Source organism: Typopeltis vanoorti, chromosome 4 (genome assembly GCF_054136105.1).
Source record: "Typopeltis vanoorti isolate ZY-2024b chromosome 4, IOZ_Tvanoo_1.0, whole genome shotgun sequence".
NCBI classification, from domain to species: domain Eukaryota; kingdom Metazoa; phylum Arthropoda; class Arachnida; order Uropygi; family Thelyphonidae; genus Typopeltis; species Typopeltis vanoorti.
This window is the reverse complement of record NC_143552.1, coordinates 11,137,588-11,150,000: the sequence shown is the minus strand read 5'-3', so window position 1 is coordinate 11,150,000 and position 12,413 is coordinate 11,137,588. Positions and strand designations below refer to the sequence as shown.

Here is a 12,413-nt window from a genome sequence, read left to right as displayed (position 1 = left end):
TACTAACATCTTCCGTTGCAGTGACGAACTAGAGAAAAATCGTGGAATCTAGAGAAATCATCTTCAATCCTGTTCATCTAAATAACTTGAGCTACAACCTCCCAGATAGTCATTCAGCTGTAATCATGTACTGGCGTTCACGTGAGGCTGAAAGCATGCGCATGCACTCTCCCAACAATGCAACAAACGAAAGAACAGCTTCAACGTTTTCATGCTAATTATGTATAGAGACTGTCTATGTTGTTCATCGTCTTTTAACCTTCAATGTTTAGTGTTTTTTCTTTCTTTTATAATGTCACCTGAAGAAGGCTGTTACAGGTCGAAACTAGTAGTGTTTTTATATTAAAACCTTTTTACTTAAATCTCGGTTCTAGTCATTCAATTTTTTCATAAAAGTGTGTGTGTGTGTGTGTGTGTGTGTGTGTGTGTGTGTGTGTGTGTGTGTGTGTGTGTGTGTGTGTGTGTGTGTGTGTGTGTGTTAAAGATACCAAGCTATTTTAAACCTGGTTTTACTCCATTTCCAAATTAAGCAAACAGACAAGTAAGTCAAGTTTGCACCTGCAAGTATTGCAAGTCACCTAGATTTGCAATGTGCTTTGCATTAAGGGTAAATATGAAGAATAGTGATCAGAGCTTATCCACCTTTACCACAAGTTGCACTACGTGTGGGGGTCACCCAGACTTGCAATACTTGCAGGTGCAAATTTGACATACTTGTCTGTTTGCTTACTTGGGAAATGGAATAAAACCAGGTTTAAAATTATTATTATTATTACCCAAGACCTCAAGGAGTCAAAGACTCATCTGGGAGATCCCTTTATCGCACACACATCTCATCATACCGTGTCTTAAACACACTCAAACTCCTTGCAGACACCACACTCTCAGGCAAGGCATTCCAATCATTCACAACTCTGCACAAAAAAACCTGCCTCTTGCGCCCCCTACTCACACTCTCTTTATACAGCTTCCAGGGATGCCCTCTGGTTCTCCCCTGATCTCCCACTATTCTCTGTAGAACTTCTCCACCAGTGATCTTATAACAACCCCTTACCAACTTGTAGGTCTATCATATCTCCCCTCTTCCTCCTGTCCACCAGACTCTGCAAATTACATCTTCTCAATCTTTCCTCATACTCAACATTCCAGAGGTCAGAAACTACCTTAGTCAGTCGCCTTTGGACCCTTTCCAACATCTCTTCATCCTTCTGAAAACCCGGTGACCAAATCTGGGCACAATAGTCCATGTGTGGCCTAATCAAAGCCTTATATAACGGAACAAGAATCTCCCTACTTTTACATGTCAGTGTCCTCTGCATTGCTCCCAGAAGCCTTTGTGTTGTCTTCACAATTTTGGCGATGTGTCCCCTAAATTTTAGATCCTTATCCACTATCACCCCCAGATCTCTTATTTCCTCTACCTCCAACAATATATTCTCACCAAGCATGAATTCTGCATCCCATCTTTGTTTTCCAAATTTTAAAACCTTACATTTTGCAACATTGAACTCGCATCCCCATTTCCGTGCCCAATCACTCAATTTATTCAAGTCTTCTTGCAAGGCCACACAACATCTTCACTACTCTTTATGGTTCGTCCCAACTTTGCATCATCTGCAAACAACTGAACATCTCCATCCAAATCTTCGCCAATATCATTAATATACAAGTTAAACAGTAATGGCACCAAAACAGACCCCTGAGGCACTCCACTGGTGACTTTCCTTTTCCTGGATATCGCTCCCCGATACACAACTTGTTGATACCTATCAGATAGCCAATCTCCAATCCAATGCACTAATCTAATATCCAACCTCACTGCTCTAGTTTGACTGTCAACTTATCATGAGGTACTCTATCAAAAGCCTTTGCAAAATCTAAGTATATTACTGTATATCCTTTTCCTCTGTCCAAGGAAGCAGTCACTTTATGTAATAAGTAGATTACTAAAACATGACCTCCCTTTAGAAAATCTATGCTGTCCATCAAAGATAATACCATTGTTGTCAACTCAACTCTGGATCCTAAGTTCTCACAAGCTTTTCCAACAACTTAACCACAACACCTGACACACAGATAGGCCTATAGTTTGATGCTTGAATTCGATCACCTCCTTTATAAGTGGCACAATCTTGCCCTCCTTCCACTCCTTAGGAACTTGACCAAGTACAAGACTCATATTAAAAAAATATGTCAAGGCAGGTGTCAACTCCCTGGCATATTCCTTCAGAATATGTGATGATATATCATCAAGTCCCACGCGCTTATTTACATCTAGTTTACTCAACTCCCCAAGCACCTCTTGCTCACTTACAGTCAGTCCCTCCTCCCCATCATCAACTGCTCTCAATCTCTCCATGAGGTCACATTCACAAGATTGAAAGATCTTTATGAACTGCTCATTAAGTATCTCCACCACACATTCTGCAACAGCTGTCTTTATAACCATTTTCTCCAATCAATGTCATCCTTCCATAATCATTCTTTCTTTTGCTGGCTACATATCAAAAGAACTCCCTAGGAGTTCTTTCGATATGTAGCCTGCTGTTCATACCTCTCTTTAGCTACTATCACCAACCAAGTCACCCTCCTTGCCTGGTCTTTGTAGACCTCATGAAATTGGTTATTTCCACTTCTCTTATGCTGCCTCCACAATGCCCTTTTTCTCTGTATCGCATGCTTAATCTCTTTATTCATCCATCTCACACCTACCTTATTTAACCTTCTCACCCTTGGAATACATTTAGACATTGCATCTACTAGATAGTTTCTGAAAATCCCCCCAAGCTGCAATGATCTCTTTTCCAGCTAACTCCTCATTCCAAGCTACACTTGCAAGCTGTCTCCTGAGCTCTTCATAATCACCCCCACCCCTGTAGTTCCACATATACTCTTTTCTCACAGGAGTCCTCACACTGCTGGCAACCACTCAGGTAATCACCTCATGGTCACTCTCACCAATTGGTGGATGATTTGACACCTCATTTATAATTACATCCTCTGATGAGATGACCAAATCCAAGACCCTTAATTCTCATGTGCCCTCTGTTACATACTGTCTGAGGTAGTTATCCCTCAAAAACTCAAGAAACTCATTTTCTTTACTTCCAGTTGCTATCTCATCATTCCAGTCTATATTACCATAATTATGATCACCCTTTTCTTATTTGCTTGGCTAATTTGACTATACATTTCACTATCACCATCATCCACATTACCTGGTCTATAACAACATCCAACCAAGTATTTGATTCCATTCATCTCTATCTCACCATACTGCCTCAAAACCACTGGCACTATTTCCATCTTGCATCTCTACTTTATATGGACATAACTCTTTCTCTATCAAATAGCACTCCCCCTCCCTTTTTACTCCTTCTATCCTCACGAAACACATCATACCATTCCATCTCTATTCCTGTCAGAATGTCATCCTCTTCCAACCATCTCACTTATTCCGACAATCTTTGGGTGAAAATAGCTTGCTATCTTTAACATTTATTATACCCAAGGTAAAATACTTTCTACATATATAAATACAGGTAACCCTCATATAACGTGGATGTTAGGTTCCATAGAAATGCCGCATTATATAAATCGCGTTATATGAGACTTAGATCACATAGAAAAAGTTGGGTTAGGTTCCGAAATCGTTTTTTTTTTTTTTTAAATGATATAAACAATGACATATCCAACAAAAACAATATTTTTATTTAATTCAGATAATTCATGTAAGTTAAGAAAACAAACTATAAGACAAATACATAGTATAAAATTATAAAAATTACAAATTGTACATAAATTTCATTGCACATAATGCATAAATGTTTTAGACACAATAAAATAAAGCACATATTTTAATCGTCATCACTGTCTTAACATTTCGTAGATGTTCATTAAGTGGCCGGAGATCATCACCACTTGAAATCTCTTGGATATCATTTGTATAATTCTCATATGTATGTAACTCACCAGAAAATAAACTGCTCAGCTTGAGATTAACACACTTATGATTTTAAATGCACTTTCCTGGCAGAAAATGAAGACAATTTTCAACAATAAACACTTTATACAGTAAATCCTAGATAGCGAACTTGTGGCACGTCTGAGAATTTTGTGGGCACGTTCAACGATTTACAGGTGATATCCTTTTATACGCTTAAGTTATTCAAGTTTTTTTTTAATCATTACAATACGTGCAAGTTGAATTTTGTTTTACACAAGACAGCAGCTATAAAGACATGCATATGATTGTGCAGTATTAACAAAAGATCATGCGACCCAAAGACAAAAGCAACCGACAAGTGTTGAGTTGAAATGCTAATTCTCTTCAATCCAATTCCATAACATCTGAAACTGTCATAACAACATTCACTATTAGTTTTAACACATTCACAGCAGGGTGTCATTTATCGTTCCGATGGAACTTCTCATTACTGACTGGCTCAACTCACACAAATGTTTCAACCCTTGGTTGAATTTTATGGAATTCTTGTTTGCATTGGAGGTAGCAGACAAACTCACACATTCATTATATGGCATGTTTCAATTCTTGGTAGTCTTTAATTTTAAGTTAGCCTTTATGATCTGTCATAATGACATCGAGAATTTCAAATGCAATAAAACAAACACTTATTTCATAATTGAAAAATTGAACAATAGTTTTTAGTTAGATACTGTGTTTCAGTGCAACATATGGTTTTGCTTAAGTCTATGCAGCATAGTTTCTGTGAGAGGGGACATGTGATTTAGTACTTAGCGCCGTTTTTATTCCATCTGTCTCTAATTGCACTATTTGTTGAGAATGACACAGACTGCAAAAGCTTCTGTACATTATCTTATTCAGTGATGCAATAAAACTAAATTCGATACGTATAACTAATGCGCGATACGGGCAGACAGAAATTTAACAAAGATAAAATTTGATTTTTAAGTCCCACGGTAAAAAATATGAAAAAATAAATAAATGGTTACTAGAAATTGTAGACTGCATTATATCGAAACCGCGTTGTATAAGTACCGCGTTATACGAGGGTTACCTGTATGTATATATATATATATATTCTTAATTATTTCTAAAAATTGTTTTGCTATTTTTCTCATTTTCAAATGGCTATTATGTCTTTTAACTGCATGCTATCAAATCAATAAAATCAATAATTAAATCAATAAAATTAAATAAAGTTAAATCAATAAAATATATGTAAAGAGATGTTCTACTGATTTCTCTATTTACTAAAATAAAAAGTCAAAAGGTTTCACAGTTTGGCAATGCAAAAATTATAAAAATCAAGTGGATATTAGATCCAGCATTATTTCAAAGCCAAATGTAGGAACTATGAAAGTTTCACAAAGTAAGTTGTCCAGAGAGTTTATGGGGATACGCTCATCAGCATTCACGAGTTGACTTACTACAGATGACACAGGTGCCGCCCGGGCATCTATATATTTGCCTTTTATTAGCCCATTTTGATAAGGTTTGAATGGCCTGACAACTTTTTCGAACTGGTTGATTCTCCTCAGAGACCAGGCAGAAACCTTAAGAGAGCATAAACTCTCATTCAGTACTATGGAACTTGAAATATCAGAGAAATGTATTTTTCATAAACGAAATCTCAGTCAGTGCATAAAAGTATTTACTAAAATAATGAGCCAAATGTCTTCAGTTCAGCAATGCAATATTATGTAAGTAAAGTGGATATTAAATCCAGCATTATTTTAAAGCCAAATGTGAAAACTAAGCTCTCTGGTCAACTTACTTTATGAAACTTTCATAGTTTTTACATTCGGCTTTGAAATAATGTTGGATTTAACATCCACTTTACTTATATAATTCTGAAGTCCTTCCAAAATATAAAATGATGGTCCAACATGACAGAATTTCATGAAGATAAACTTTAATTTCTTCAGTCTCATTTGCTTAGTGTGTGAGTGTCTGCATGCCCATATTGTTTTGTGATCCCTGAAGCTGATTTGTGATTCCTGAAGATGGCAATGTTAACACTGTCGAAATATAAGTAGTTATTACCTAAATTTTTTATAATTAATAATTTAGTTTATGCTGTCATTTCCTAAATAATTAGAAATATGTCTAACTAACGTTATAAGCTTGTCTACAAGAAAAACCTCAAGCATTAACCTCAGATCATTCACTACCCAATTCATACTACCTCTCAGGTCATACCCACCATCACAATCATCTCATCTACATCACTTAATTGCCATAGTCACACTATCATTCCACGTCTAGCACTCCTAGAATTCTATTTTACACTCCACATATCATGGAATCTCCATACAATACAAGGTCAGCTTGCAAGTCAGCTCCATGGAGCACAGATATGTGGATATCTCAACAAACTGGCAAGACGACCTATATGCCCGAAGGCATGTAGTCTGCATCCCTTTATCCACAGCTCATAGTAGAACACATTTTTCAGTGGTGTTGTATCTATAAAAATTGGACAAGACACCACCAGTGGGCAAATATACAAATGACTTTCCTTCAATTCTATATGGTACTTGATCTAGTGTGAAAATGGTACTGCTTACCATTACGAGAATGTTCTTGAAAGGGATAGATAAGATGGAGCTAGATCGTGGTGTGGGGAGATATGCTTAATGGATGCACCAAGCTATAAGTGCTGGAAAAAGAGACTATGACTGAGTGAACGATATCACAGCAGTCTTTCAATGTCGTGTTCAATTGTTCCATGGTGCTTTATGTGAAGAATTTATCTTTATGGATGACAACACCACACACCATCATACATGAGCAGTGGAGATACTTCTGGAGACCGAGAATACTAATCGAAATGAATAGCTTGCATGCTTCCCAGATCTCAACCCCCATGGAATACGTTTGGGAAGCAATAGAAAGACACATTGCTGCTCAAAATTCCTCCTCCATAAAACCAACAAAGCCTTATCATTGCTCTGAAGGAGTGGCCCAGTTGTCCTCAAGAACTCCTGAATCACTTTGTGCCAAGCATAGTACGATGTTGTGAGAGCTGAATTGCAGTTCACGGTGAAAACATGTCTCTCTACATAGTTTAATGAGAGCACTGTACATTAATTCCTTAACTACATCATTAGGAAATTTGTAACTTTTGCCAAAAAATAGTATTGCAATTTAATTTGTATGAAATTTATAACACAATTTTTGTGCAATATAATTTATTGACATGTCAGCAATAAATTTATGTCTACATCTGGCCATAGTCATGAAAATTTTTTTCATATACAGGTAAAAATGTAGTTCGTCGTTAGCTTTTCTAAAGGCTGTCTTTCTCTTTTACTGTGTATTTTTGTCTTTTAATGTTTCTAGTTTATCTAAAAATCTTTTCTGCTATAAGGTAACTTATACTTTCTTCGTGTAGTAATTCTATCATGTATTTTGTTCTTCTCTATATGTTGTGTTTTGTTTTATTCTTTAATAGATTTATTTTTCCTGATGTTATTCAGGGTCTTGAATTGTTATCTTGAATTGTTATCAGGGGCCTGAATTGGTAATATTTCCATATTACCAATTCAGGCCATAGAGAGACCTGAAAAAGTATATGGCAGACCAAAATCTAGACTGCAGGTGACTAAGGGTGTGGTCTGGACCACCAACCACTGCTACATCAATGATATTTGGGATGGTTTTAAGTTTGTTGATATTAAAAACTAAAAAGGGAAATGCTGAATAAAGATGATGTGGCTATCCTATACAATTTAAACAGAATGACACTGAAAAAGTATGTCTGCCATTTTAACACTCTCAGGTACAAGGCCATTTTTGGCCTGAAGAGACTACAAACTATATACTACTAAAAGAGTGGATTGTAAGAAACAGATAAAGGTTATTTATCAGAAATGACGTTCAGGAGACATATTGTAAAGTGGACAAAACAGCAAATAGTGAATGGATATAGATCTTTTTCTGAAAAAAAGTCTAAACTAAATATCTCTTACTATTTTCTGTCATAGCCAGCAAAGGTTGGTCAATTGGTAGAGCCTCTGCTACTAATGGCTCACAAAAAAGTTAAGCAAGTTCGAGCGCAGTTAGTAGTTGGAAGGGATCAATCATTCAATGCTGTTGGCACACTCTCCCTCGATGAGTCTTTGGACTCCCTGGAGGTGTCACATAAAAGTTAGTTTCCTTGTAAGTTTTACAAGGAAACTAACCTAATGCTGGCTTCGTTGGCCGAGTGGTTAGCATACCCACTCGCCAACCAACAGGTCGTGAGTTCGAATCCTGCCATGGACATGGATGTTTGCAACTGTCTTTAGGTGGAAGATGACTTTCATCTCCCAGTGTGAGACCACCTCCTGAAGTGGCTGAAAAGGTTGCAGATTTAGTCTCTAGAGCAGAGATTCAGGACTATGTAAAAATAAATTAAAATAAAAAAATTACAAAAAAAAATATATGAAATTGACAAAAATGTAAAAAAAAAAAAATCCTTTCCCACCCAAAAAATACACAACAGGTTTAGTAATAATCTTTCATGGGTGGTAACCACAAAAAAAATAAAAAAAATAAAAAAAACAGTGCTCTTCTCCAAAATTATGCTTACACACACACATATATATATATAAGGAGAAGAAATATATTTGTGTGTGTGTGTGTGTATATATATATACACACACAAAGGAGAGGGGGGAAAAGTACTAGAAAAAAAGAGTTTGCCAGTACAGCACTTCTCAGCATGACCTAAATCATTGGCCCTCAGAAAATTTAGGAGTATGTTAAGTGCTTTCACTGATCTTTAAGGTCAGTGAAAGCACTTAACATACTCCTAAAGAATGTCTTTCTGAACTTTCTTTCCTGTGGAATATCACTGTCATGAATAATAGGTCCAAAGTCATACAAGAATGCCAGTCTCATTGCCACGGTGAACAGTATATTTAATTGGAATGAAAATTAAATTCAGATACCAATGAAATAACATAGGTGCAAAACATAAAACTGTTGATATATTTCATCCATATGGATTGATGAGTGCTAAAACAAAGGTGAGGATAGTATTTGAATTCAAAGCACTAAATTCTACAAGGCCAGATAGTCTCCTTAATAGAATATCACATATATTAGTGCTGACCAGGTCAGCATTAAAATTTTAAAACTTTAAAATTTGCTGTCAACTCAAATAGCAAAGTTACACCATTAAAGGCTTGAGTTCAATTCTTGTTATACAGAGGAGTTTGTATATAGGCTTCTTCAATTGAAGGTGTGGTAGGCAATATCGTAGGAAGGTAACAGGTTTTTTTTTTTTTTCCATTGCTAGAAAACTTCGTTTTTGAAATGCAGAAAAACAAAATTGGTCCAGAGGGCACAAACAAAAATACCATAGGAAGGTAGCAGAATGTATAACATTTTGCGTTCTCATGCAGTGAAGTGTGGCTTCAGATTTAATAATAATCTGGTTGTTCGTGGAAAGAGCTGGAACAACTAACTGACCGCATGAGAACGAATTATGATTTAGAAGTAGACGAACTCAAGAGCGTCTTCTCGCCTATACATAAAACACAATAAGAATCAGCAGTAGAACAGCTGACAAAATCAGTGACGGTATTTGGAAAAATAAATATCCCCACGTATCCATATATATATATATATATATATATATATATATATATACACACACACACAGACACACCAAAATAAATAAAATAACGAATAAAGTAACCGGCAGAGGTGAGGTGAGGTGAGAACAGCATAGCCAATATGGAAAGTTGCCATCTGATTTTTGAAAAGGAACAATTGCATTTTGCACTCTCTTTATCAATATCGAAAGATTGTCTTATATTACACTATAAACAAAATACAACACGCGATTACCAATGAAAAATTATCCATAAATGTGCTCAATATGAAAATATATACAATAAGACCTACGTTGATAGAGGTATTCGAACTTGTAAAATGGGCTGAAACGGCTGAGTTTACGTTCGAAGTTTCCACCTGATTCTTGCTTCTCTTTACTTTCTTCTCTCTAACTATATGCCCTTGTTCCTGTTTTTGCAATTTACTCATAGTCTACAGAAATAAAATTCAAACTTAATACACATCACTCACACTTCTTTCCACCATACCAAACATTCAACAAAAAAAGCGACACCTATTACACCGAAATCAACAACTGTATAAGTATAATCTGATTATTAAACTACAATATTAACAAAAAAATAATACATCAATTTCTTTCGCTTTCATAGATTATGAAAAAGCCTTCGCCTCAATAGTCTTATCTAAAATGCTTGAAACTTTAAAACATTATATTTATATTAACATATTAATTCAGATATATAAGAGAGGTTCATCAGTAATAAATTTAAATGGAAAAGAAAGAGAAATAAAAATAAAAATAAAAATAAAAAGAGGAGTCAAACAACGAGATTCCTCTCTCATAGATTATGAAAAAGCCTTCGGCTCAACAGACCTGTGTAACATGCTTGAAGTTTAAAAACATATAGGAATAGATTATATATATACCAACATATTTACAAAGATATACGTGAGAGGTTCGTCAGTAATAAATTTAAATGGAAGAAAAAGATAAAGAAATAAAAAGAGGAGTGAAACAGGGAGACTCCATCTCACAAAATTATTTCCTGCAGTCTTAGAATATGCTATAAGAAAATTGAATTAGAAGAAAAGAGTACTAAATATTGATAGAGAATACTGAAGCAATCGACGATTCGCTGATGATAACATTCTAATAACAAATAGCATATATTATTGAATTAAATAAAGTAAGTCTGGATATAGGCCTACAATTAAATATGATTAAATCGAAATTAATTTTAAAAAAATCAACTAACACCTTTTATTCCTCAATAGGGAATAGGCGAGGGAGTTTTAGCCCTGTCTAACTTTTGGAGGGAAGAAGATCAATCTCCACCGGTAGCCAATCAGAAATAACTGGCCCAAGGTTTTCTCTAATTATACATGGCACCAGTGAAGAGATGCGGCTGACAAGTGCAGTCATCTCTTGGTCCCTCGTCTTAACACTGTGTTTTACTGTTTGATAACAGTGTGGGTTCTATGGTTGATATTCTTGTGTTTTCAAGAAGAAAAAACCCGGATTTGCGAGAGAAAAAACCTGCTTGCCTGTTCCAAAGATCGACTGACACGGGAAACCGTCGAAAAAATCTCAGTAAGAGTTCCTCTAGTCGGCGACTAGAATAGAACTTGCGACTCTCTTCCTTCGGGCAGTCTATCGCCGTGGAGGACACACTCCACTTCCATTAAGCTACATCAAAAATAATGTATAGTTCAAATATTTCAGAATGAAAACAATTTAAATTAAATCAAAAGCAGATTGAAATAGTGAATTCATATAAATATCTATGACAAATCATTACAAACAATTATAAATTTGAAAATGAAATTTCAACTACAATAACAGCTGGGTGGAAAGTTTTTAAACATTACAGAGAGATATTTAACTGCAGATTACCAAATTGCCTGAAAGATCTACAGCGCTGGAGTATAGCGCCTCGGGCTCCAACGTTTCAAGGAGATTTATAGTACATGAGCGTAATATAAGTTCTAAAATTATATATAACTTCAATTAAAATCAGAAACAGGGCAATTTAGTAATTCCATATTTCTCAGCAATTAAGATTTACAAAAATAAAATTGAAACGATTTAGATATCCCTAAAATATAGAAATAAAAAAGCAAGTTATATTAAGCTTTAAATAAATGAATAGAGTAGCGTCTGGATACGGTATCTAAATAAATAATAAATCTAAATCTAAACAAATAAATATAATTAGTATTTGCATTCTTGTTTTTTTTTTTAATTACATCATATATTATATTCAAAAGTTTATAAGAAGTTGTCTATTTACTAGACTTTAAAGTCTAAACATATAGAAATTAAGATTAGTGAATGAATGAAAGGAAAATGAGAGCATAAAACAGGAAAATACATTAGGGCTAACTTTGAATACGATACATTGCATTGTAAGCAAAATCCGCGAACACCTTTCATTCACAAATTGAGTAAGTTAAAATCATTTAGAAATAACTAACTTACTTTTCAACAAATAAGTCATATTTTAGATATTGTTAACAAATAGATAGAACATTTAAATCGAATGGACAACAGCAGACTACCAAAAATATTATAAGATACAAAATAAGTGGAAAAAGAAGAATCGAAAGACCAAGAAAGTAATGGCATGTGACTGGAGCAGGCCACCTGGCCAGAAATCCATGTTAGGAAGAAGAGAAGAAAAGATCATATTTTTAATCACTGGAATGTGGTTAATATCAAATCCAGTCATAGAATAATGAGATATATATAAAACTAGAGATCTAAGGTATGGATAACACCTCTGCTTGCTCAGCAGTCACATCAAAATATTTGATGGCTGGGTGGAATTGGTCCCCACTGTTCATGCAACTCTCACATATGGCT

At 35.1% G+C, this 12,413-nt stretch overlaps 1 protein-coding gene across 2 annotated transcripts in view; it reads right to left on the bottom strand.

The window, feature by feature from the left end:
- The window catches only part of thoc5 (THO complex subunit 5), a 514,059-nt gene extending 503,996 nt beyond the window's left edge, over positions 1–10,063 (bottom strand). For both annotated transcript variants that reach the window (XM_090391636.1, XM_090391637.1), the window contains exon 1: positions 9,881–10,063. In XM_090391636.1, the coding sequence (XP_090247762.1) occupies positions 9,881–10,018 (138 nt within the window). In that variant the 5' untranslated portion in view covers positions 10,019–10,063. The remainder of the gene's footprint in view (positions 1–9,880) is intronic.
- Positions 10,064–12,413: the final 2,350 nt, after the last annotated feature.